This window comes from Pseudorasbora parva, chromosome 12 (assembly GCF_024679245.1).
Source record: "Pseudorasbora parva isolate DD20220531a chromosome 12, ASM2467924v1, whole genome shotgun sequence".
Lineage (NCBI taxonomy): Eukaryota > Metazoa > Chordata > Actinopteri > Cypriniformes > Gobionidae > Pseudorasbora > Pseudorasbora parva.
In genome coordinates, this window is record NC_090183.1 from 11,696,554 (window position 1) to 11,723,397 (window position 26,844).

At 37.5% G+C, this 26,844-nt stretch overlaps 2 protein-coding genes across 2 annotated transcripts; one reads left to right on the forward strand and one right to left on the reverse strand.

The window, feature by feature from the left end:
* Positions 1-2,047: 2,047 nt before the first annotated feature.
* nudt15 (nudix (nucleoside diphosphate linked moiety X)-type motif 15) lies at positions 2,048-8,741 on the reverse strand. The gene is made up of 4 exons (XM_067459110.1): positions 8,603-8,741; positions 6,545-6,721; positions 6,188-6,384; positions 2,048-2,655 (listed from the first exon to the last, which is right to left on the reverse strand). Exons 2-4 carry the CDS (start codon positions 6,709-6,711, stop codon positions 2,552-2,554), a joined length of 468 nt encoding a protein of 155 aa, XP_067315211.1. The 5' UTR covers positions 6,712-6,721; positions 8,603-8,741; the 3' UTR covers positions 2,048-2,551.
* Positions 8,742-8,803: 62 nt separating this feature from the next.
* sucla2 (succinate-CoA ligase ADP-forming subunit beta) lies at positions 8,804-25,694 on the forward strand. The gene is made up of 11 exons (XM_067459109.1): positions 8,804-8,961; positions 10,926-11,121; positions 13,533-13,632; positions 13,719-13,881; positions 14,120-14,248; positions 14,341-14,479; positions 19,045-19,206; positions 19,382-19,524; positions 19,908-20,028; positions 20,853-20,941; positions 24,863-25,694. The coding sequence occupies exons 1-11, from the start codon at positions 8,878-8,880 to the stop codon at positions 24,935-24,937; spliced, it is 1,401 nt and encodes a 466-aa protein (XP_067315210.1). The 5' UTR covers positions 8,804-8,877; the 3' UTR covers positions 24,938-25,694.
* Positions 25,695-26,844: the final 1,150 nt, after the last annotated feature.

The window sequence follows — 26,844 nt, forward strand, 5'->3', positions numbered from 1 at the left end:
TAGCCGGATTCAGACTGTATGTACATCAGTGAACGGGAAGGGGGCGCTGTTTCCCCCAACTTCATAAAGTTGAATTTAAATATTATGCATATTTATTACCTACATGAAAATTTTGAACCACAATTAAATATAATAACATAATAGATTATCATATAATATAATGAATATAATATAATTAGTGATGTAAAATCGATTAATCGGGATCCAAAATCGGAAGTATTCAGACTCCCTTTTTTCACTCGTTATATTGCAGCCATTTGCTAAAATCATTTAAGTAAAAAATGTTCTCATTAATGTACACATGGAACACACAATTGTTGACATTTTTACAGCTTTATTAAAAAAAGAAAAACTGAAATATCACATGGTCCTCCTAAGTCTTCCTTTGCTCAGTAGCTATTTAGTAGAAGCACCCTTTTAATCTAATCCAGCCATCAAGTCTTTTTGGGGAAGATGCAACAAGTTTTTCACACCTGTATTTGGGGATCCTCTACCATTCCTCCTTGCAGATCCTCCAGTTACTGTATGTCAGGTTTAACGGTAAATGTTAGTGGAGAGCAATTTTCTGTTTTTTCAGAAATGCTCAATTGGGTTTAAGTCAGGGCTCTGGCTGGGGCATTCAAGAAGAGTCACAGAGTTGTTGTGAAGCCATTCCTTCATTTATTTTAGCTGTGGTCATTGTCTTGTTGGAAGGTGAACCTTCGGCCCAGTCTTGAGCACTCTGGAGAAGGTTTTTGTCCAGGATATCCCTGTTCTTGGCCGCATTCATCTTTCCCTCGATTAAAACACTGTTGGGACTGTATTGGACAGGTGATGAGCAGTTCCTGGTTTTCTCCACACATACGGCTCAGAATTAAGGCCGAAAAGCTCTATCTTGGTCTCATCAGACCAGAGAATCTTATTTCTCACCATCTTGGAGTCCATCAGGTGTTTTTTTTTAGCAAACTCCATGCAGACTTTTATGTGTCTTGCACTGAGGAGAGGCTTCCGTTAGGCCACTCTGCCATAAAGCCCCGACTGGTGGAGGGCTGCAGTGATGGTTGACTTTCTACAACTTTCTCCCAACTCCTGACTGCATCTCTGAGCTCAGCCACAGTGATCTTTAGGTTCTTCTTTACCTCTCTCACCAAGGCTCTTCCCCCCGATAGCTCAGTTTGGCTGGATGACCAGCCTCTAAGAAGGGTTCTGGTGGTCCCAAACGTCTTCCATTTAAGGATAATGGAGGCCACTGTGCTCTTAGGAACCTTAAGTGCAGCAGAATTTTTTTGTATTTTGTAACCTATGGCCAGATCTATGCCTTGCTACAAATTCTGTCTCTGAGCTCTTCAGGCAGTTCCTGTGACCTCATGATTCTATTTTGCACTGACATGCACTGTGAGCTGCAAGTTCTAATATAGACAGGTGTGTGGCTTTCCTAATCAAGTCCAATCAGTATAATCAAACACAGCTGGACTCAAATGAAAGTGAAGAACCATCTCAAGGATGATCAGAAGAATTAGACAGCACCTGAGTTAAATATATGAGTGTCACAGAAAAAGGGTCTGAATATACTAGGACCATGTGATATATCCGTTTTTCTTTTTTAATAAATGCCCAAAAATGTCAACAATTCTGTGTTTGTCTTTAAAATGGGGTGCTGTGTGTACATTAATAAAAAATGAACCTAAATTATTTTAGCAAATGGCTGCAATATAGCAAAGATATTATATATATATATATATATATATATATATATATATATATATATATATATATATATATATATATATATATATATATATATATATATATATATATATATATATATACACACACACACACACACACACACACACACACACACACACACACATTCATGTATATATTTAAGAAACATCGTTGTGTGGAAAATAATGTTACGAAATCCTTGCAGTAGGATTACATAGGAAAAGCGTGTTGTCTGGTAAGAAGTTCTGGGAAAGGTTAGAGTAAGTTATGCCTGAGGAAGTTATGATGACATATTGGTAACACTTTACAATAAGATTACATTCACTATTATATAGGGTAATTTATTAATATACATTGTTCATTCTGAATTCACAGGTTTATAAAAAAAAAAAACTATTGTTAATACAACTTGAATGTTAAATGTATATAAGAAATACATTTGAATCAAAATGATTAAATGCTATATTGCTCTTGTTAGGTCATGATACCTAATGCATTCACTTATGTTAACAAATCGAGTTTTTTTTTTGTAAACTGTTACCTAAATATTTTAGTGTAACATCCCATCATGAGTCATGACAAATGCTCTATGCTATAGACACTTTAACAGCATGTACAAAATAAATACATGACTGATAAGCCTTTATAGCCTTATAGTACATGTGTGTTCAATATAACCATTACTTGGAATTGAGAAGCTGGAATAATATTCAGTAATGACTTATCCATAACAGTCGATCAAAGCGAGACAGAAAAGGCCTAAGGTGAGTTCAGTTCAGCTGATCCTGACTCAGATAAAGCCGGGGAGTTGTACGATTGGTTTCTTAATGACAGAAAATCTCTTTTAACTCTCTCTGAATGGCTGGAAGCCCTGCTGTCTCAGGTTAGCCAATGGCAAGAACAGCTGCTCCTCTGGGGGAAAATCCTCCCATCGTGTCCATGTCCACCCTGAAAAAGAAATAACTTATCAGTCTGAATCTGTACTGCAGCAATATTCAGACGTGTTTGCTTGCCGGTTAGGAACGTTAAGCTATAGCCTAATAATTAAAAATGAATCACTAATTATTCGGTATTATCTACACTGCATTAAATTGATGCGTAATATAAATAAACTCATTTCTCTTCAAAAGGTCACTCACTACTTCCTCATAACATAGAAATCCAAGCATTGTTTTTATACAATGAGTAATACACATTGAGTAAATCTAGTTAGGTTTGCTGCCAGTCATTTGTAACTATTCTTGCCAAAAACACCCATTTGGAGATTAACCAACAAAGTGACCAGTCGTTGTTTGTTTTTAACTTGATGTTTTTTGGAAATTTAAATATTTTCATTTTACATTGAATTGAATACATCAATCCACATGATTATGTTGAAATATGACTGTAATTGACAGACATAATCAAGGTGGCATAAAGGGTTTCTTCACCCCTTTTTCATATTAAACTATGTTATTCCCTTAACTAAGAGGAGTTGATACATACCTCTCTCGTCTGAGTGCGTGCACTTAATCGCTCTGATGCGCGGTGACGATCTGATAGCATTTAGCTTAGCCCACTAAGCCCAGTTCATTCACTATGGTACCAAACAGAGATCAAGTTAGAAGTGATTAAACACCTCCACGTTTTCCCTATTTAAATACAGTTACACGAACAGTTGAGCGATCAAGTATGGTGACACAAAATAAAACGTGGCGCTTTTCTAAGCGGATTAAAAAGGAGAACTATAATGTATGGCGGAATAGCACTTCTGAAAGTACTTCGACTCGGCGCAGTAAAAAGTCCTGGCTGAAACATCTCTTCCTTCACATCTCCGGGACTTTTTACTGCGCCGAGTCGAAGTACTCTCAGAAGTGCTATTCAGCCATACATTATAGTTGTTTTTAATCCGCTAAGAAAAGCGCCACGTTTTATTTTATGTCACCATACTTGGTCATTCAACTATTCGTGTAACTGTATTTAAATAGGGAAAATGTGGAGGTGTTTGGTCGCTTCTAACTTGATCTCTGTTTGGTACCATAGTGAATGAACTGTGCTAGTGGGCTAAGCTAAATGCTATCAGATCGTCACCGCGCGTCAGAGAGATTAAGTGCATGCACTGACTAAGACGAGAGAGGTATATCAACTCGTCTTAGTTAAGAGTAGAGGTGGGCAGATCGATACTAATATCGATAATATCGATACCAACGTTGGTATCGGTATTGATCGATACCAACGTGAAAATATCGATACTTAAGTTTCAGTTTCTCTCGTTTTGCGAGCTGGCCGTGTTTGTCAAAATGCTGCTGCTGTGACAGAGCAGAGGAAGCTCTCAAGAGAGTGCTGCTCGTGCTCGACACTGCTCTCCTCCCCCTCTCCTGTTTTGTACTGTCACGTGACTCACCACTATAGCGCTACCACCAGCAGTCAGGCGCGCGCGCCGCTCAGCCGCGCATTTTAATTTTCAGCATTATATCGTATTACAAGGAGAATTTATTTTACATTTTTTATATTTGTTGTGAAGTAAAACTTTGTGACTTTGTTTATTTAAGAAAAAAATCCTGAAAAGAAGTGCACTAAAGAGGAGAAACATTTTTTGTTAACATGCTACTTGAAAAGAGAATTTGTTTTTACATTTTTTATATTTGTGAAGAAATCATTTTGTAACTTTGTTTATTTAAATAAAACAGAAGTAACCAAAAGTTGTTTCTGAACAAAAGCTTTTGTAGCACTAATTAATAACTCAAAATGCAAATCACAAAAACAAATTAAAAGTCATGAAAATTCATTTTGATTTAGGTTGAAGACGCATCCACCTTAATTATTAAAAAGTATCGATATTGGTATCGGTATCGGCGATACTGGCCCTGTATTTACTTGGTATCGGATCGATACCAAATCTAGCGGTATCGCACACCTCTAGTTAAGAGAATAACACAGTTTAATATGAAAAAGAGAACTACCCACTTTTCATAATAATACAGTTTTATGTTAAAGTGCCTGTATTATGCTATAAACGGTTCCTAATTTAGTTTTGGAAGTCTCCTACAATAAATTTACATGCATCAAAGCCTAATCCGCTCTGATTGGTCAGATGGCCCAGTCTGTTGTCATTGGCCTAACCCTCATTACTATATCTGAATTTCCGCTCCAGGCTTCCACATAGTGATACAAACAGTAATGATGGTGTCGGTTTTACCACATAGATTCAAGCCTGAATCCTCATCCTTTGGAAGTGCATGCAAAGTGGATTTGCTTTCACAGCATAGAAAATAGCATTTCGATAACTTGATAACACTAATTAAAATTCAGTGTTTTGAGGGCGGGTCAAACTAGACGTGGTTTGCGGGCAGCCAATAAAGACCATACAGTAGCCTGTCATTATGCCAATTTGTTACAAACATATGTAGGTTTGTGCAGGAAGACTGGAATTACTGACGACTAATTTCAGCAGCTCAGAAATCAGTTCTTTCTTTTGGGAGACAATGGCTGTGCCTGAAAATGCCCCTCATACCCTTAAATAGGGTACTTTTTGAGGGGACATTCATTGTGTTTCTGAAACCATAGTGGACGTTATCGAGCGTATTCATTTAATCACATAATGCATCGCAATAATGAGTGTAGGCCTACACTCAGGAGTTTTCAACTCTGGCCCGTGAAGCCCACTTTCCTGCAGAGATTGGCTCCAACGCTGATCAACACACACTTCAACAAGCTATTCAAGGTCTTCGGATTTACTAGAAAGTTATAGACAGTTGAGTTTGAGCCAGAGTTGGAAAAAAACCCTAGGCTAGAGAATATCCATAATGCACTGTGAGGGTCGTGCCAGAAGATGGCGCCCACAGCTGAATCATCCATCCATCCATTTTCCAAACCACTTGGCCTAATGTGTGTACAGCATCAAGGTATAACTTCCTTTTTAATTGATTATAACATTGTGCAATTAAGGTTTATACATGTTATTTTCCATGACTGAGTTCAAGACAAATCTTCCAGTTTGCTAAGTTTCAAATGATAAATAAATGGCAAGCACAAACTATGCAAAAGCGGGAGACCTTCCAGCCCTTCACTCAGTGTCAGAATTACCTGTTTTCATGCCTTTTCACTCCTTCAAGTGGACTATATTATTTAAGTAATGTACGGAATATTAAATTAACCTATAGGGGAAGATTTTGAACACAGTAATATTACACGAAAGATAATACAGAAAAAGCATAATAGGGACACTTGAAATAAATAGTTTGTATAACATATTTAACATTTCTCATAACAAAAATGGGCCTGTAAGCCTTTAATAATTAAAAAAAGTAAAACATTTTAATATTTGCTTAAAACTGCTAAAAACCTGTTGTAATGGTGCCTGCCAAGTTGGTGTGAGACAGACAATAGTCTCTCACATGACAGATTTTTATCACGATGATGAATGATCTGTGGGTGGGCCATCTGGGGATGAGAGTGAGACTACACAGACTATAACAAAACAATATATAAAAAAATTGACCTTCATTTTTCTCTGGCTCCAAATTAACTGGTTCAGTTGAGAAAGACCTATCCAGTTCTCCCTGCATTAAGATGGTGACATAATGGTAGTTTTCTTCCAGTTTGATGGAGTTGACAACGGATACAAAGCGAATGTTCTTCAGATGGACACCAGCCTCCTCCATCACCTCTCTCTGGGCACACTGCTCCCAAGTTTCTCTGAAAGGTGATAAGAATTTGCATGTGTATAAATGCATTAGCACACAAGAAAAAAAAAGTTGACATGAATGAGCAGGAATTATAATAAAGGAACATAAAGTTTGATACTGTGATGTGTTTGCTTAACATTAGTAAAGGGCCACACTGACAGTAAACTCACCCGAATTCGAGGTGACCTCCTGGTAATTGGTAGGTGCCTTTCCCAACTATAGTTTTTCTTTTTCCTAACAGGACACATCCTGGATTGGAGGAGTCTGTGACAAGAACCCCAAGTCCCACTCCAGGACGTTTGAGGAAGGGTTTTCCATTTTGAACAGCCTCAGACATTGTATTTAAACTGTGATGAAAAAACACACTAACTGTTATATAGCTGTAGTCCGAGCTTTTTGTCCATTGAATCTTTATAAATTGTTTATTTAGTACCATGTGCTCAACTCAGACAACATATACTTACATTTTTATAAGTTTTAGCAGTGTTTTATGTAACTTAAAATGGTTTCCTTTAAAATGACACCAAAATTGTGCATTTAGACCACTGTATGTGGGTATGGGAAGCTTTTCAATTTGGGTAAACCAGGAGGAAATCCCAAAAATGTCCCCAGGGCTTAAGTGTTTTAACAGGTTAAGCTCCACCCTTGAGATCCAGATGCTCTGCAGCGAGCACTACTTCCTTTTGCAGGTTGCACATGTGCATTTTTTTCTTCTTCCATTAATTACATAGGTTGTGACTACAGTCAGCTGACTCCCCGATCAGTGCTCTGATTACTGAACGCGGATGTAACTCTGTGCAAAAGATTTTATGTTGGTCAAACTTGTTTTTTGTTACATTCCAAGAAGAATAATAGCGCTACTCGTACTCTTTTCTAAAGAGAAATTGTTACTGTACCTTATGTCTTGTCTCATTGGATCTTTTTATTAAATGTAAAATTGATTTGCTGGAGAAAAATGTGGATATTACCATAGAAATATCATCTTCTAAATAAGATTAAAGAAGTTGCGGACTCCACAGACTATAGATGCTTTTAAGCGTGGTCTTAAAACCCACCTTTTTAGCAGAGCTTTTAATTGACTTGTTACTTCTTTATTTTATTTTATTTTTCAGTTTTATTTATTTTATTTTATTCATTTACTTATTTATTTATTGTTGTTGATTGTTTTTTAATTCTGTAGCACTTTGAGATTTTGTTTAATATAAAGTGCATTATAAATAAAATGTATTATTATTATTATTATTATTAAGTTTCTTAAAAGCTTATTAACAGATTTTATCATAATAATCATAATTTACAAAAAAAAAAAAATATATATATATATATATATATATATATATATATATATATATATATATATATATATATATATATATATATATATATATATATATAGTATTTTCTGTAACAAATATGAGGAAACTGCCTGCACTAATTTTGTACTGTACATACTCGATAACACTCGTTCAAAAATGTATCAATGAAAACAATCAATGTTTAAGACTCTTTTTCACTTTTGCTGGAAAATGTACTTTTTTGCTTTACTGACTATTCTGACCAAGAGCAACAGTAACTGCAATTTAAAAACAATAAAAATAACATTGATTTAATTCAAGTAATTATATTGTTGACCAAATTTCTAATTTATACATGTAAATTTACTAATAAGAAACCAAATTTTCTGATTTCTTGACTAAAATATGTAGGCTATATATACGTATATACTGACATTATCAAAGGCTATTTGAATAAAAAAGCTGTAAGCACTTTGAAAGCTTGTGAATATACACTATCATAATGGATTTATTTGATTTTAACCACATTAACTTCCCCCGGCAACTATTTTATTTGTTGTAAGTTGTTTTTCTATTTTATTTTATTTTCCTTCACTTTGATATTGTTTCTTGATACATAATTATATTTTTGTTAGATTGCTCAAAACTGCGCATGCGTCGAATACAAGTCAAAAGAAGGATAGTTCGCACTGCGCACGCATGGTTGCAGGCACACAAAAAGACACTCACTTGCTGCCATCTACTTTCGTAAGAATGTAAACTGCGAACGCGACATTATAATAATATTCTTTGAGAGAGGATTGAAAAGATTCGAGTCACTGGAATTAATAAAAAATAATACGAGAGTAAAGAATGTGCAATAGTGGGTCTCGGTATGATCATAATTAAGCAACACTGCTTTAGAGGAAACCACACACCATAGTCTAAACTTACCTATCTTACTTAGTTGATAAATCTCGTAACAGTGTCTTTGACGACCTGGCACTTGACGTTCGTGGCCTATGACATGCACAAATGGTAGCAAATCAGCTTTATTCCCAAAATGAATCCGTTCATCTTTGTAACAATCAATCAGCACTTGTCATAAACTGACTTGAAGGAAATAAGCAGCCGCGAGTCTCGGAGTGCAGTTGCGCAGTTGACGTACGTTCTAACGCAGGCGCGTCCACTCATTTGTTTTCTGCTGCGCTGCTTGTACACAGAGCAACATGGCGACGTCCCTGATCTGTGGCCGGTTGTCCGCTGGACTGAGGAATTCCGGCTCCAGGGCGACTTTAAGCTCGGCAGCTAAGGTCAGTTTTATGTACACACATCAGATAACTATATCCGATTTTCATGTGTTAAGTCGCTTGCCGTTTTGTTTACTTTCAATGACGCCAAATGGGCGATTCTCCTTTTTGACATTAGCCTTCATGCTAACTGCCTGTCATTATTAGTAATGCTTAGGTTAGCAACCCTATTCATTATCCTTTGAGTAGATGTTCTTTGGTAGTCTAACCAGATTCACGTTCAAATTTCTGGGATTTTAGTGTGTGTATGATTGTTTATATGGATATCATACACACTGTACATGTCATCAGGGTTTACTAGTTTACTTTGACCTACATGGACAGAGGGACAATCCGTTTTTTTCACTTCAGTGTATCTGTTCAACTGTAGAGCCATCTGGTTAATAAAGTTAACTCCTGAAAAACAGTAGTTGTGCCTATTATAATGAACACAATTCTAACTGTAAACCTTACTGAATCATAAATTTGTTAAAAAATCTTCTGGTTGGTCATTGGAGGGCTGTACTCTTAAGTTAGACACCCAATTATTTCGCTATATTTACTGTATTTGTCTTTGGAGTACAAAAATGATGAATTAGTAATTTATGAGCCCATTAATGATCTATTGCTGGTTGCATACAGTCCTTCAGTAAGTATTATGATCTCACATATTCCGATGCCTCACTTGTTGAAAGTCTTGACTTTACTGGGTTAAATAATATTTTTTTACAGATAAAAGTGGGGTTACACTTTATTTTGAGGTGTCATTGTTACAGTGTAATTATATGTTTAAGTGCTGCATAATATCATTAACAACGTGCACTATAGGGTTATGGGAGGTTTAGTGTTTGGTTGAAGGTTTAGGAGCATGTAATTATGCATGCTGTAATTAATTTACTCTTATAACTATGGTGTATACATGTAATATATGTAACAAAGTCACTGTAAAAAAAGTGTTACCGAAAATGGTAATTTTTTAGTGTTTTAGACAATTTAGACATCAATATATTAAGAAGAAGGTGTGAAAATCCTTAGTGTGTAAAAATGACTGATGCACAAGTAATATTATGGATATTGTTGAATATGAGAACCCACAACGTAGAGTAAAATGATTACTCCGCCAATAATAACTTTTTTTTATGCCAGTGCCAATAATAATAAGGTTATTGCCAATAATAATAATACGTTTTTTTTTTGATCAGCTCCTTTGAAAGGAGCTGTTTTTTTTTTTTTACAGCTCCTTTCAAAAACCTTTTAAAAAATGAATCGGTGACAGTTAGGTAAAAGATTCAACAATGATTTAATTCAATAAAAGACACTCTTTTGCTGTCGTGTACTGGCATATGAAAGTAAGCCACAATGAGTCACTCTAAAGGGGGTCGCACACCAGACGCGGAGCTCGGCGGCACTCGGCGGCGCGCCACGCAGCGTCTCAGGTATCGCACACCGGATGCGCACATTTTAAAAGGCTACGTTTATTATACATTTCCCCAAAATATGTTTAGACTTTATTCAAGCTGTTGAACTCAGAATGTAAAACAAATGTGTCTTGTAGCAAAGGTTGAAATCAGTATACCTTAACGATAGTATACTTTTAATATAAAGCCTTGAAATGGTGCTTTGTGGCGCGGCAGGATTTAGAACAACTTCCTGAGTCGCCGCGGACAGGCGCCGAATGCTGCCACCGGTGTGCGTACACTCATTGAAAACAATGTGTTCGAATTTTAAAGACGTGGCGCGCCGCCGAGCGCCGCGTCCGGTGTGCGACCCCCTTAAGAAGCTTTTGTCTGGTAAATCTGAGATTTTTCCTTTTCTTAATTCCATTTGAGAGCATAGTTTCAGCAATCCACAAAAGTAAGTGCTTTCAGTTGAAATTTGACCATGGCTTTGTAGCAAAAAGATCCCCTGTTTAATCCCTTGTTTTGCAGTGTAACTTGAATTTCTTTGTGGATTTGGTATTCATTTGTATCTTTAAATCCAATTATCAGGTGCTTGGTGGGACATCAGGTCTATTTGGTAACCATGGGAACCAACCATCCCCAATGCTGTCAGTGCAGCAGCAGAGAAACCTCTCCCTGCATGAGTACATGAGCATCGGGCTGCTGAAGGAGGCGGGCATCTCCGTGCCCGCGGGTATGGTGGCCAACACGCCTGACGAGGCTTATGCTGCTGCTAAGCAGATCGGTAAGAAGTAGAACATATGAACATATGCTGCTGGGCGCTAACTGATAAAAATGTATATGGACTCTTAAAGGGACTGCATAACTGTAGTTATGGAATATGCATACTTGTGATATGTATTTTATGCATTTTACACATCAGAATGGACAATTTTAGTACAGCATACTTAAATGCCGATTTGCGCTGTGCTTTTGCGCAGACCAGATTACCCTATTTTAGGGTCTTAAATGTACTGTGTGTTTGTGTTTCAGCTGTTGTGCTGTTCTTACACACTGCAGTCTAAACATAGATTTGTGCCACCTCTGGAGAATGTGGCTGCCCTAACCTTTAATCTGACCGTCAGCATATAGGCAGCACCGCCACTCACCCCATGGACAGGCAGTAAGCTGAAAAAAGGGAGGGTCGTGTGTCACAGGCATGGAGGAACTTGTGTTGGACTGAGAAATGTGCACAGTCGGATTATATGACCTATCAGTCTCGAATCTCCCGATTTTGGTGTAATCTGTGTCTCAGAGCAACATAAACCTGGATTTACTGGTACCAAATGAATGTTTCTAGTAAATGCAACAAACGAAACATTCAGGGTTGCAGAAAGTGGACATTTTTTGTTTGCAAAATTGCAACACGGACAGAATTGTAAATATCCATAGTTTCACAATGTGAAATCAGTGGTTAAATGGTGTTTTGTGGGGCACTTCCTTTTTTCAGACATCCATCATGGTAGAACTTATAAAGTGTTAGTTCTCCCAGAGCTAACATTTCTTTACTTTCCCCGAGGCCCTGAAACCCCATAACAGATGCTCTTCTTTGGAACTTTGAAGTTCAACAGAATGAACAGGCTACTATTTTCCAGACGTTGTAAGCAAGCACCAAAAAGGACTAAATTGCTCCACAAAAAAAGATTTAAAAAAAACAAATAAAAATACCTGTTTTCTATTTTAATATATTTTAATATGTAATGTGTGATGCAAAGCTGAATTTTCAGCATCATTACTCTAGTCTTCAGTGTCACATGATCCTTCAGAAATCATTCTAATATGATGATTTGGTGCACAATTTCTTTATTATTAATGTCATTTTTGTCAAGATTCTTTGTTTCTAAAGTTTAAAAGAACAGCATTTATTTGAAACTCTTTTGTAACCTTATAAGTGCCTTTACTGTCTATTTTATAAATGTAATCTCTAATTTAAACCTTTCCTGAATTATATTTATATGTTTAAAATATTTATAGAATTATAAAATATTATTATTAATTAAAAAAAAGGAAAAAAATCTGACTGAAACCAAACCTTTGAATGGTGGTTTGCTGTGTTGGGGAAGGTTACTTTTAAAATTAATGCAGTGCAATTTTGCGTTACTCCCTAAAAAACTAATTGCATATAATTTTTTATAGAAAGTAATGTATTACAATACTTTTATGTTACTTTTTCTCACTTGGGCTGGGCTTGCTTGATTTTTTTTATTTTTTATAACAACAAAAAAAGTACTTTTTTGGCAAATATAAACGCCAGTAGCAAAGACATTGGTTAATGGTGAGCTTAAATACATAAAGTATATTTGTGTAATTTAATATATTTAATTATTGCAGTTTTGCCATATATTCTGATTTTGCATTTCACAGTTTACTAATTTTGAGTACTACTGAATCTGTTTGTTTGTTTGTTTGTTCTCAAGTGAGATGAGTAAATGCTTGCTTGCTCACATTTAGTCATTTAGACTTTTGATTTCTCTCAACATAGGGATAGGATGTGTTGGACAATAATTATTTGAAGAAGTGACTCGTTGTAGATTTAAAAGTGCGATATTGCGATACTTTACTAGTTACTTAAAAAGTAATCTGATTACATAACTCAAGTTACTTGTGGTTAGTATATGATGCATGTTAGGAACTCGTGAAATTCAAGCTGTTTTTCAGGAAAAGAGCAGCTTGAACATTTTGCCTAACATATCCTTGTTAGGAAAAACATATGAGTGAGTAAATTACAGATTTAATTTTTTTTATTAATACCGTTGCTTTGTATTAGTAAAGTATATCATTCTGTCTGTTTATTGAAAAGAGAGCTTGCAAAGTTACGAATCCCAGTAGAACTCGCCTGTTGTTTCCACCTTGTTTATGCAGTTTAAATCCTTGTAAATCAAAACTATGACTTGCGTCATGATGTTTTGTGGCGTTACATTGATCAATGCCCAGCCTTGCGCAAGCTCTTTCTGTTTGTGTACAGCAGGTCGATGCAGGTTTTAAGACTGTAGGTAATTACAGAGTGACTCATTGGTTGAGGATGTAGCGGTTCTTTAGTAGATCTTTCATCTATCAATTTAAAAGATCTTTGTTTGTTTGTTAATGTCCTTTGTGCATGGCCATCTGTTTTGGTCAAGGTTTTTTTCTCCTCATTATTGTTTACTCTTTTCTCAGGCTCTAAAGACCTGGTGATAAAAGCCCAAGTGTTGGCGGGTGGTCGTGGCAAAGGCACTTTTGAGGGAGGATTTAAGGGCGGAGTCAGAATCGTTTACTCGTGAGTGTTTTTGCTTATATTGTTGTTTGTTGCTTTATTACATTTCCGTTTTCATCTTGTTGTCTTCTCAACCTCTGTGTCTACAGGCCTGAGGAAGCAAGGGATATCTCCTCTAAGATGATTGGCAAGAAGTTGTTCACTAAGCAGACAGGAGAGGCAGGGCGGATCTGTAACCAGGTGTTTGTCTGCGAGCGCAGATACCCACGCAGAGAGTATTATTTTGCAATCACCATGGAGAGGTCTTTCCAGGTGAGAGGTCACACTATGTCATTAGTACTGTGTGGTTTATTTATGAAATTGCTTTGCATATGCATTCAGGTACAAGTCTTAATAACAAGCATTCAAAAATTACATCACCACTTTACATGCTGCAGTATGCAAAATGGCCAGTAGAGGGCAACTTATACTGTGGCATGACCAAAAAGGACAGCACTTTACTTCACATGCCCTTGAAATGATCACATGGGTTCTACTAAACCTCCTACAGGGTCCCGTGCTGATTGGCAGTTCTCAGGGGGGCGTGAACATTGAGGATGTGGCTGCAGAGAATCCCGATGCCATTGTGAAAGAGCCTATTGATATAATTCAGGGAATAAAGATGGATCAGGCTATTAAGGTGAGATGCAGAGTATGATTTAGCTCTGCAAGACAGTGTCCACTCTGACTTCTGAATGAAAAATGTTTTTGCACTCTTTTTCTCTCTCTCAGGTGGCAGAGAAAATGGGTTTCCCCGCTGCATTGATCAAAGAAGCTGCAGAAAACATGTTGAAGCTTTATGATGTCTTCATCAAGTATGATGCATCTATGGTGGAGATCAACCCAATGGTGGAGGATGCATCTGGCATTGGTACCTAAAAGTAGACACCCTCCACTTTAGGCCATTATTCATGCACATGTTAAGGGTTAGTTCACCCAAAAATGAAAATTCTGTCATTAATTTACTCACCCTCATGTCGTTCGACACTCGTAAGACCTCCTTTCATCTTCAGAACACAAATGAAGATATTTGAGTTGAAATTCAATGGCTCAGACAGGCCTTAATTGACACCAATGTCATTTCCTCTCTCAAGACCCATAAAAGGCACTAAAGACGTCGTTACAAAGCACATCTCACTGCAGTGATTCTAGAATAATTTTATAAAGGGATGAGAGTAGTCTTTGTGTGCAAAAAAAAAACCCTAAATAACAACTTGTATAGGTGATGGGCTGATTTCAAAACAAAGCTTTGAACAGTTATAAATCAGTGTATCGATTCATGATTCGCATCACCATTGTCACGTGATTTCAACAGTTTGACACGCGATCCGAATCATGAATCGATACACTGAATCATAACGGTCCGAAGCTTTGTTTTGAAATCGGCCCATCTTTATATGTCTTTATTTTGTTTGTTTTTGCGCACAAAAACAATTCTCATCGGTAAGTAATTAATGACAGAATTTTCTTTTTTTGGGTGAACTAACCCTTTAAACAACCCCCTCCTAGGGTTGCACAGTATATCAGGAAGGGGAAAAAACAATATCTCGTAATGACGTAAAATTAGGTAACACTTTATTTTACAAGGTCCCTGTTACACGTTACATATATATTAATAATTTGTTCATAATTACATGCAACTAACCCTAAACTACACCCTAACCCAATAGGGCTGTGAATCTTTGGGTAGGCAGCGAATCGATTCGATTCACGATTCATAGGTTTTTGATTCGATTCAAGAACGATTTTTGCCAATTCAGACTCGAGATGATTCACAATAAATTCGATATGATTCGATTAATTCAATTCAATTATACATTTTCTTATATGCATTCATAGGATTATTAAAATGCTTCCCCTAATGTGTCTTATTCAGGGTGTGATTTACACAGCGGTCTTCAGAGGTCAGTGAGTGGGCAACAAACCCAGAAACACGTTACAATAGGGTTCATTAGTTAGCATGAACTAATAATGAACTGCTCTTATAAAGCATTTATTTATCTTTGTTAATATTAATTTTACCATTTACTAACTTACTGCATTATTAAAATGTTGGTAACATTAGTTAGCAACATTTGAACGTAGTCTGTTCAATATAAATGAGTGAGTCACCGCCATGGGCGTAGATTACGCAGGGGACGCGGGGGACGTGTCCCCCTCACTTTTAATAAAATGTATTTTCGTCCCCCGCACTTTTACTGGGTCTCACCGATCCTAGTCGACCCGCTCCGAGCAGGATTCGAACCGGGGTTACCCTGTGCGGGGGCGGACAAGTTAACAGGGACGCTAACGACAGCCTTCTCTAAACTCGGTTGATAGCGCACTTCTTGAGGTCAGGGGCAAGTGTATTTACATAGAAACCAATGTGAATACATCAAGATTTAAATTCAGAGACAAAAAAATATCTATGCATGACCTGTAATTTTTTCCGAATCTTAATATGAGGAGGGCGCTCTCACAGAAAGTCCAAAAGTGGATTCGCAATACCCTGTCAAGCTGGAGCTGCAGCTGAAGGAAAACAATCGTTGAAACGTGACGACGACAATCAGACGAGTGCGACAACATATGCTTTATGTGTGTTTTTTAAGTCATCTCAATGTAGGCTATTTATTGACAATAAAGTATCAATAATGCAGCTTTTTTTAATGTTTAGTAGGCCCTATTCTGCTCACCACGGCTGCATTTATGTAATCGAAAATAGTTAAAACAGTAATATTTTGAACATTATTACAAATTAAAACCGCTTTTTTTCCCTATGTGAATATATAGTAATTTATTCCTGTGATCAAAGCTGAATTTATCATCATTACTCAAGTCTTCAGTGTCACATGATCCTTCACTAATCATTCTCAGATGAGGATTTCATAATCAAGAAACATTTATGATTATTATCTGTGTTGAAAACAGTTCCCAAAATGTTGTGGAAACCATGATAGCCTACATGTTATTTTTCAGGATTCTTTAATGAATAGAAAGTTCAATGGACAGCATTTATTTGCATTTATTAAATAAATTATCTAATTTGTAATATTAAAAATATCACTTGTGATCAATTTAATGCATGTCTGATCAATAAAAGTATTAATTTCTCTCTTTTTTAATTTTACCACAAATGTTTAGAAAATTAAGCATCACCATGAGCAGCACAACTGATAATAATCCTAAATGTGTGTTGATCATCAGATCCTCATATGGGAATGATTAAGGATCACTGAAGACTGGAGTAATGATGATAAATTCAGCTTTGATCACAGGAATAAATTACATTTTACTATATATTCACATAGAGAACAGATGAGTTACATCAGAATATATATATATTTTTTTACATTGCATAAAATCTATGGAGTCTTAATGCACAAGTGTTTGTAGTATATAAACCAATCATAAAATTGGCAAAAAAAAAAAAAAAAAAGGAGAATAGGAGAATAATATTATAGATATTAATTATTGGTCATTGTTCAGCAGTGTATTTGATATCTTGCCCAATTAAAAGCAAGAGATGCGATAAATTATATTGGTCAAAAAAAAAAAAAAAAAAATGGTATTACGACATTTCTGTCCCCCTCACTTCTGAAAAGATGGCTACGCCCCTGGTCACCGCGTGACAGAGTCCTGCACGGGTCCATTTTTGGAGACCCGCCCCCGCCCGTACCCGCAAGGTTTAGCACCAGATCCGACCCGTGACCCGTGAAAATATCAAAATTAAATCCGTACCCGCCCAGACCCGTTAATATTTGGCCCGTTACCCGACCCGTGCCCGCAATAAATCACACACGCTAAAACATTCAAATTAAAATGCTTTATTTTTTATCCTGCCCCTCTCTCAACATCAACAGCGTCATGAATGGTCTAATGAAACAGGCAAAAGTGCCTTTAAAGACTCATTGTCAACAATTGCATATAGCTACTCCACTCACCAACTTTACTTTTACTTCATCTATTGCTACTCCTGCAACGCTCGCTTCATCTGCGCTACGAGAGGCATCAACAAAAGTTTCAATGTCGCAGTGGTGGTGACGTGATGGGTCAAATGGCATATCGTTGTTGCGTGTGTGTGTAATGATAATTTGGACATAGAAATTGTAAAAGCCTACAATATGTTCGATGGGGGAAGAAGGAGGCGGAAACCGGCGAACATTTAAAAGACTTTAACCAAACAAAACGAAAGTAACGTGGGCAGCCCCTCGACATCTGCCAAGCGCACACACATAATAAAAAGTAAACAACTCAACGTCAAATCCAGGTGTGGTGATCTCTCGTCCTTATATGCTTCCGAGCTCCCTCAGAGGACTCGAGACCGGTGTGGCTCGCAGGTGACGCTCATTCACAATCACGCCCTGGTCTCGCTCTCGCTCTCTCGTTCACTTTGCCACAGAAATATTGCACATATTTTTCATCCGCCCATACGCGCAACTACCCGCCCGCACAGAGTTAATTATCCGCCCGCATACCCGCCCGTGAATTTTATAAATGTCACAATCCACCCGTTTTAGACACTTTTATGCGGGTACCCGCGGATACCCGCGGGTACCCGACCCGTTGCAGGACTCTGCCGCGTGAGTCTCACAGCACCAACGCTGTAGGAGTCAGATTACATTTAATGTCATGAATGAGCTCTCGTGATGAGAGCTGAGGTAATCGTGACCTCACTCGCAGCGTACATTGACAACACGTGTTCAATCTGGCAACGTTTTCAGTTCATCCCTTTGGAAGCTTAACTTTCATAGGAATTAATTTGAGAAGGTAAAACACTTGCATTGCTCAGCATAGCTCTGTTCACATGAACGCCTGCAGCTGCGAGCTGAGCTGTGAGTGCGATCTCCCATCCCCCATGCATGGGTTGAAAACTCGGGAAATGGCTCCCTCTGCTGGCTGTAGTCTTTAGCCTTTGGCCAAAAATTCCTCATTCTGTTTCTGGAAAAATTCCTCAGACGATTCCAGGGTTTCTACTGATACAAAGCCATATGCTAATCGCTGAAGTAACCCTTTAATGAACCGTCGAGAATACTTACAAACAAAAATAACAACTTTATTCAACAATTTCATTCTAGTCTGTGCCAGTCTCCTACGCAGGTTACATTGTAAACTGTGCAGTGCTTTCGAGTTCTACGGCAGCCAATGCTTTTCACGTGAGCACCATGACGCATGCATATCATGATGACATGGGAGCTGCACTGTATTTACAAAGTAAATTGTGAATGAGAGTTATTTTCTATGCAAATGCATTAATCTAAATATAAAAAAAAACATCTAATCATTATATAAGTAATAACTCCATTTGAAGCTATTAATCAAGTCATCTAGTGGAAATTCCTCTGTTTTATATAACAGAAAAACAATGCAATATCGTGCAACCCTACCCATCACTCTAATGCTTCATAACCAGGCCCACAAATGCATTCATTCATCAAAATCTTTTTCTATACTTCGCAGTGATGTGCATGGACGCTAAGATCAACTTTGACTCAAATGCTGCCTATAGACAGAAAAAAGTGTTCGACATGCGAGACTGGAGCCAGGAGGACATCAGAGACAGAGAGGCAGCCAAAGCAGACCTCAACTACATTGGCCTAGATGGCACTATTGGATGCCTGGGTCAGTACAAAAACCCTCAACCCTCCATTAAGGAAAATGTTATTTTATTTTGTATGTGTGTGTGTATATTATATAATATGTTTATATTCAATTCACTTTTAGTAAACTTTTTTGTTTAGATGGAATGTGTACCTACAGTATTTTATTAGATTAAATGTATGCCACCTGTGTTTAGTCAATGGAGCTGGACTCGCAATGGCAACCATGGACATTATTAAACTGCATGGTGGAACACCCGCTAACTTCCTGGATGTTGGAGGCGGAGCCACTGCACAGCAGGTGACGGAGGCCTTCAAGCTCATCACTTCTGATAAAAAGGTAATGTGGATACAAGGGATGCAGTGCTTTGCAAGGGATGGGGATGCAGTGCTTTGTTGCATTGGCTTCTGTTTTTTTGTCCACTCTATTATTAGTGGTGCAAGTCTCACTGGGATTGTCACTAAACGATACATATGTTTTGAGGAGGAAGACAGGGATGCTATAAAAAATATGCATATACTTACTAGGGACACATGCTATATTTAGAGTACAAATTATTAAAGATATTTGGGGAGTAACCACCTTGCATCAGCCTAGCAACCACATTGGAACACCCTAAAAACCTCTTGCAATCTCACCTTAGACACCACATATCAGCACCACTCATGTTTTTTTTCAGGAAAAATTCTAAATCTAGTTTGCTTATGTTTTCTTTGCAATAGGTCCAAGCTATTTTGGTGAACATCTTTGGTGGCATCATGCGGTGTGATGTTATCGCACAGGGCATTATCATGGCGGTCACTGACTTAGACCTGAAAATCCCTATCGTAGTGCGGTTACAAGGTGAGAGAGACCGAAATTAACACTATGATTATGATTGATGGTGTGAATGACTTTGATCAATGGAGAAGTGGAGGGACGGTTTGAAACCCATTAAAAATATTTTTTCAGTTTTCATTCTTTATTTAAAAGGGTTCTGATATGAAAAATGTAATCATGTTATCAGTTATACCCATATGAACAAGCACTTCAAGTAGGCTTGATTCATATTTTATAAGTTGTGTTTTCAAGCCCTGGAAAAGGGCAAATGGAACCTGCTATCGTAAATATGGATAACTATTGGTTAGATGTTGCTCTTCTATAAAGTGAAACTTGCCCGCAAGCCATTATGATATCGAAGTTGTTTCAGTTCCTTCTTTTCAATGTATCAGAAATTGGTCTAAATGATTAATTTAAGAAGCAGTCTCGAGTTTAATAATGATTACAAACTAAAGTCATGGAAAGTCTTAAATTCATTGGTCAAAAAGTGTTGAAACACTTTTTATTATTTTTTATTATTTTTAACCTGCCTCTTGCAGAGTTTAGCTCCAACTTGCCTCAACACACTGCCTGGAAGTTTCTAGTATGCCTGGTAAGAGCTTGATTAACTGGTTCAGCTGTGTTTAATCAAGGTTGGATCTAAACTCTACAGGACCTCCAAGAGCAGGATTGGACACATCTGAACTATATCAATAAAAAGCTGCAAAAATGCCCCAAGAAAACCTCTGAGCATCTAAGAGAGAAAACATTGACAGAAGGGTGACTGAAATAAAAAAGGTGTCTGGATATTTGTGCAGGTGGCTCATGTTTTCTGTCTTTTGTCTCACTCTCATCACACTGATCTCCAGGAACAAGAGTGGACGATGCCAAGGCTCTGATCGCTGCCAGCCCTCTGAAGATCCTGGCCTGTGATGATCTGGACGAGGCGGCCAAAATGGTGCAAATACTCTTGTTTATGCATGAATATGGGCAAATCGAAACTGAAAAAGAAGTGGAAATATTGAGAAGAATATGCACATCATGGTTAGGGAATTAAACTGATAGTCCAAGTCATTCACCCATAAATGTCATCATTTAGTCACTCTTTCCTTCAGGCATTTAAGTCACTTATTTTTGAGTGACCTGCCATTAGCATGTGTGTAAACCTGCCATTTACACGCTTGCAAGAAAACAAGGTTTAATGACAATTAGTTGATTGTAGTTAATCCATTAGGTTTCATGAACTAACATTGATTAAGTTTACACGTGCACCAATAATGTGATTATTTCCAATCAGAGTGAGGTCTTAATCAAAGTAAGAATTTTACATGGCACAAGCACAACCGTTTCACAATTTTCATTAGCTCATTTCAATTGTGGTTATTTCTGCTACCATTATTTACATATCCCAATACACTGTACAAATGATTTTTTTCAGTGCCGTGTCTAAAAATGTCTCAATTTCAATGTTTTGGACCATCAAAATACTGCATTATAGTCCCGCAACATTGTCATCATATCATTGTCAACTCAGTTTCTTCAGCACTTAAAAAATGCACATGCGCACTTTGGTCAGAGTGGAATAGATATGATTAAAGAGTTTATTACGTTTTTAAAATTGGCATACACCATGTTTTACTATAATTACAGTTGCAGCTATTATTGGCTTAATCGCATCAATTCGATCAAAGTATTGAGTTTACATTAGGTATATTTTTATCACAATATTTCCAAAATATCATTATAATCACATTATGTGGATGCTGGTGCTTGTAGCCAATGAAAAATACTTTTACGGATTTTTTGTTTAATCTTGGGTAATTTTAATTTCTACAAATAGATTTCAAGTTATAAATGTATAAGTATTTCAAGTATAAATTATAAATTGCGTATTATGGATTAACAAATAATCAAAGAATTAATTAATCTAGATGAAAACGCTGTTTGTTAATTCATGCTACCTAATGCATTAACTAATGGTTACAAATTGCACCTCACTGTGTTGTCACAAAAAGTGACTGCATATAAAAAGTAAAATGAAAGCTAATGTTGCAGTCCATACAACTTTGCATTAAGTAAATAGATCTAACACAAATTTCATTACAAAGAAGGACTATGAAAACCAGGTTTTCCGCAACAAGCAATTTGTTTTTCCGCTATGAATGCAGAACCGCAGCATGACCTGACATTGACAGCCAAGCACATTTGATATTTTTAATGTACCAGTACATAGAGTATTTTTTATGCCACAGCAAATATCATCAAAATGAGAAGAGGCTTTTAGTGCTTTTTTTCTTCTATGGAAGGACACCGTGTTATAAACAAGCTGAGAATAATTAAAGGGGCAGTTCAGCTAAAAAGGAAAATTCTGTCATCAGTTACTCACCCTCATGTCGTTCCAAAATCTTAAGACTTTTCGTTCATCTTCAGAACACAAATGAAGGTCTTTTGGTGAAATGAGGGCTTTCTGTCACTCCATTGACAGCCTACACAACTAACACTTTGAAGCTTTGAGCGGTTTAGTCCAAATGTTCTGAAGAGACACGATCACGTTATATGATGCCCAAATTGAATTTAGTCTTTTATTCACAAAAACATTGATCAACACACATCAGTTGTGGTAAACAGAAGCTCATGCATGTCCACTTGATGTGCAAGAACCAATGAGGTTCATTCTCATGTTACGCAGCACTTTTGAGCTTCCTGAATAATAATAATAATAATTAATTACATTACATTTATATAGTGCTTTTCTAGGCACTCAAAGTGCTTTACATATAGAAGGGGAAATCTCCTCAACCACCACCAATGTGCAGCACCCACCTGGATGATGCGATGGCAGCCATATTGCGCCAGAACGCTCACCACACACCAGCTGATTGGTGGAGAGGAGACCGAGTGATGAAGCCAATCAGGATATGGGGATTATTAGGAGGCCAGGATGGACAGAGGCCAGTGGGCAAATTTGGCCAGGATGCTGGAGTTACACCCCTACCCTTTATCAAAGGACATTCTATCGAAGGATTTTTAACGACCACAGAGAGTCGGGACCTCGGTTTAACGTCTGATCCGAAGGACAGTGCTCTTTGACAGTACAGTGTCCCCATCACTATATTGGGGTGTTAGGACCCACACAGACCACAGGGGGAGCACCCCCTGCTGGCCCTCTAACACCTCTACCAGCAGCAATCTAGTTTTCCCTGTTGGTCTCCCATCCTGAAGAACCAATGAGTTTCATTCTCGTGTTACGCAGCACGTTTGAGTTTCTGGAAGAACCAATGAGGTTAATTTTGTGTTGTGTGCAGCACGTTTGAGCTTGAGCTTCCTACACAGCTACACAACTACCACTTTGACATTTAAAAAAAATCCATAAAGAGATTGTAAAACGAATCCATGTGACGGTGAAGGTTTAGTAAAAAATTTTTTGACGGACTAGACTAAAAGAGACTTTTCTCTTTATATGATGAAAAGATTTAACTTAGGCTTTTATTCACATATAAACATTGATCAGCAAACCTAAACAGAAGCTCAACCTAACCAAGAACAAATCCCATTAGTTCGTGCGGAAACTCAAATGTGCTGCGTAACACAAGAATGAAACTCATTGGTTCTTCAGGAAGCTCAAATGTGCTGAGTAACATGAGAATGAACCTCATTGGTTCTTCAGGAAGCTCAAATGTGCTGAGTAACATGAGAATGAACCTCATTGGTTCTTCAGGAAGCTCAAATGTGCTGAGTAACATGAGAATGAACCTCATTGGTTCTTCAGGAAGCTCAAATGTGCTGAGTAACATGAGAATGAACCTCATTGGTTCTTCAGGAAGCTCAAATGTGCTGAGTAACACGAGAATGAACCTCATTGGTTCTTCTGGAAGCTCAAATGTGCTGAGTAACACAAAATGAACCTCATCGGTTCTTGCAAATTAAGTGAACATGCATGAGCTTCTGTTTACCACAACTGATGTGTGTTTATCAATGTTTTTGTGAATAAAAGACTAAATTCAATTTGGTCATCATATAAAGAGGTCATGTCTCAGAAAATTTGGACTAAACCACTCAAAGCGTCAAAGTGTTAGTTGGGCTACAGAAGTTATGCAGCACATTTGCGCTTCCAGAAGAACCAATGAGTTTCATTCTCGTGTTACGCAGCATGTTTGAGCTTCCAGAAGAACCAATGAGTTTCATTCTCGTGTTACGCAGCATGTTTGAGCTTCCAGAAGAACCAATGAGTTTCATTCTCGTGTTACGCAGCACGTTTGAGTTTCTGGAAGAACCAATGAGGTTAATTTTGTGTTGTGTGCAGCACGTTTGAGCGTGAGCTTCCTACACAGCTACACAACTACCACTTTGACATTTTAAAAAAATCCATAAAGAGATTGTAAAACGAATCCATGTGACCATAAGGTTTAGTAATTTTTAAAAAGAACCAATGAGTTTCATTCTTGTGTTACTCAGCACATTTGAGCTTCCTGAAGAACCAATGAGTTTCATTCTTGTGTTACGCAGCACATTTGAGTTTCCGCACGAATTAATGGGATTTGTTCTTGGTTAGGTTGAGCTTCTGTTTATGTTTGCTGATCAATGTTTATATGTGAACAAAAGCCTAAATTAAATCTGTTCATCTTTACTAAACCTTATGGTCATATGGATTCGTTTTACAATCTCTTAATGGATTTTTTTAATTGTCAAGGTGGTAGTTGTGTAGCTGTCAATGGAGGGACCGAACGCTCTCAGATTTCATCAAAATGATCTTAAATGAATGAAATTTGTGTTTGGAACAACATGAGGATGAGTAATTAATATCAAAATTTTCAGAATTGAACTAACCCTTTAAGTTTCATTTTGAAACTCTTACCATATCTTTCTCTTTTTTCTTTAGGTTGTGAAGCTTTCTGAAATTGTATCATTGGCCAAAGAGGCCCAGGTTGATGTCAAGTTCCAGCTCCCCATCTAACAGAACAGACACACCAGCCATTTCACTATACAAACCATATTATATGAACTGAATCTAAGCCTACCACCTGAGCTTGTCTCGTCTCAGACCTCCAGTAGAGTTCTCCCCAATCCAGTGTCCTGCTCAAGCTTCTGTCAGCTCTTGTTACTGTCTCTCTGTGGTTCCCCTTTTGTTCTGTTTCATCAGTGCTTTCAGATTGTAAAAGCACATGTGTATCTGCATGGTGCCACTTTCATTTCATCCGATCAACCTCATCCAGAGCAGAGCCCATCAAATCAGTCCACTAACATACTGTAAAGGTTTTTTTGGTTCCATTGTTTGAGATCGGGTCAGTGTTACTGCCTACTGCTTTTTGCCGATGCTATTGTTTGCTGGATTTTTTAAGTGGAGGATGTATTTATGTGGGACTGTATTTATACTGTTGAAATGTACATGGAGAACCGATTCTCTTGATATAGAATGTCTCTGACACACTGGTCCTATTGCAGCATATAAACACACACCACACACCGTATCATTAAAAGAAAATCCTACCCCCTCTTTCTTCCTCCCTCTCTCCCTAGCCTTCTTTCTGTTTTCCGGTGGGAGTGTGTCTATGTAGGATGTCATCTCTGCTATCCTGAAGAGAAATGCACCATTTCCCTTTTAAGCAAACGCACAAGCACTCACAGGGAATATGTGTTATTGGTTTTCTCTCAGTCTGACATGGAGCCACCAGTGCAGCGGATGCACAAAACAATAAAAATACTCCAGTGTCTCTGCGGATTATGTTTGATTCTACTCAAAGGCTCTGTCACTGTCTATTTTTGAAGTGTAGAACATGTACTTCTTTGGCAAAGTAAGTCCCTTGAATCATCTTTCGCGTTAGAGCGCGTCCTGTAGTGAGAATTCAACTTTCTATGAAGGAAATGTCTGGATGTGGCAGCTCACAGTTTGAGGTCTGTAATACCTCAACTTCGTTCCTATTCATCTCAATAGCAGTTGCTCAGCTGGTGCAGGACTTTCTTGCAAGTATGCAATCTGAAATATTGAATATGAAAAATCTTATCTCATGGGCAAAATAGTCTATGCATTAATTCTTGTTTTTAGTCAGTCACTTTTAGCTTGAATGGGTCCTAAACATAATCTTAACATTTACTATAAACTGAAATAATAAAAAATACAATTAGGCCTAATTATGGATTTGAATTGTGTAATACTTTTCCATCTATTTGTATTACAGTTTTAACAAACCAATGAATGGGTATTGGTCAAGTCACTTTTATTTACATAGCGCTTTATATACCATACAGATTCGTTCAGCTTTGCTCGCTTACTAACAGGAAAATTAAATTTCGGCTGTTGTTCAGCTGAAGTCAGTTCAGTTCTGTTGTAAAGATCATCAATTATTAAATTTCATATAAAGTTAATTTCAGCTCAGTTCTCATACAACAGCATCAGTACTGTCGGATCAATAATACTGTTGAAAATTAGGCCTAAGTGTCAGTCACAAGTTAATATACTTTTGAGAAACAGGTAAGATTTCTGTAGTAGTATTATTAAACTGACTGGGTTTTAAATACACAACCAGGCTCAAATATTTACCATCAATAAATCTAGTTTGTCTCAATCTTACATTTTAGCATTTTACCCGTTTAAAAACCCGATTCTAAAGAAGTTGGGACACGTTACAAATTCCCCACATAGCAAATGTTTTCTGGCCCAGCTCTGGGCCACATAATCACTTTTCCCTCGGCCCAAGTACCTCAAAGAATGGCGGCCCAGAACTGGATTACAGACGAGGGTCACACATGGGCCATAACCGGCCTGAATCTCAGCCAGTTAATCACTCTGAGCTGGGCCAAACCAGGTTTAATTATCGGTACCAATTCTCAGCCACAAGTTAACCATATCAACACCACCTTTAA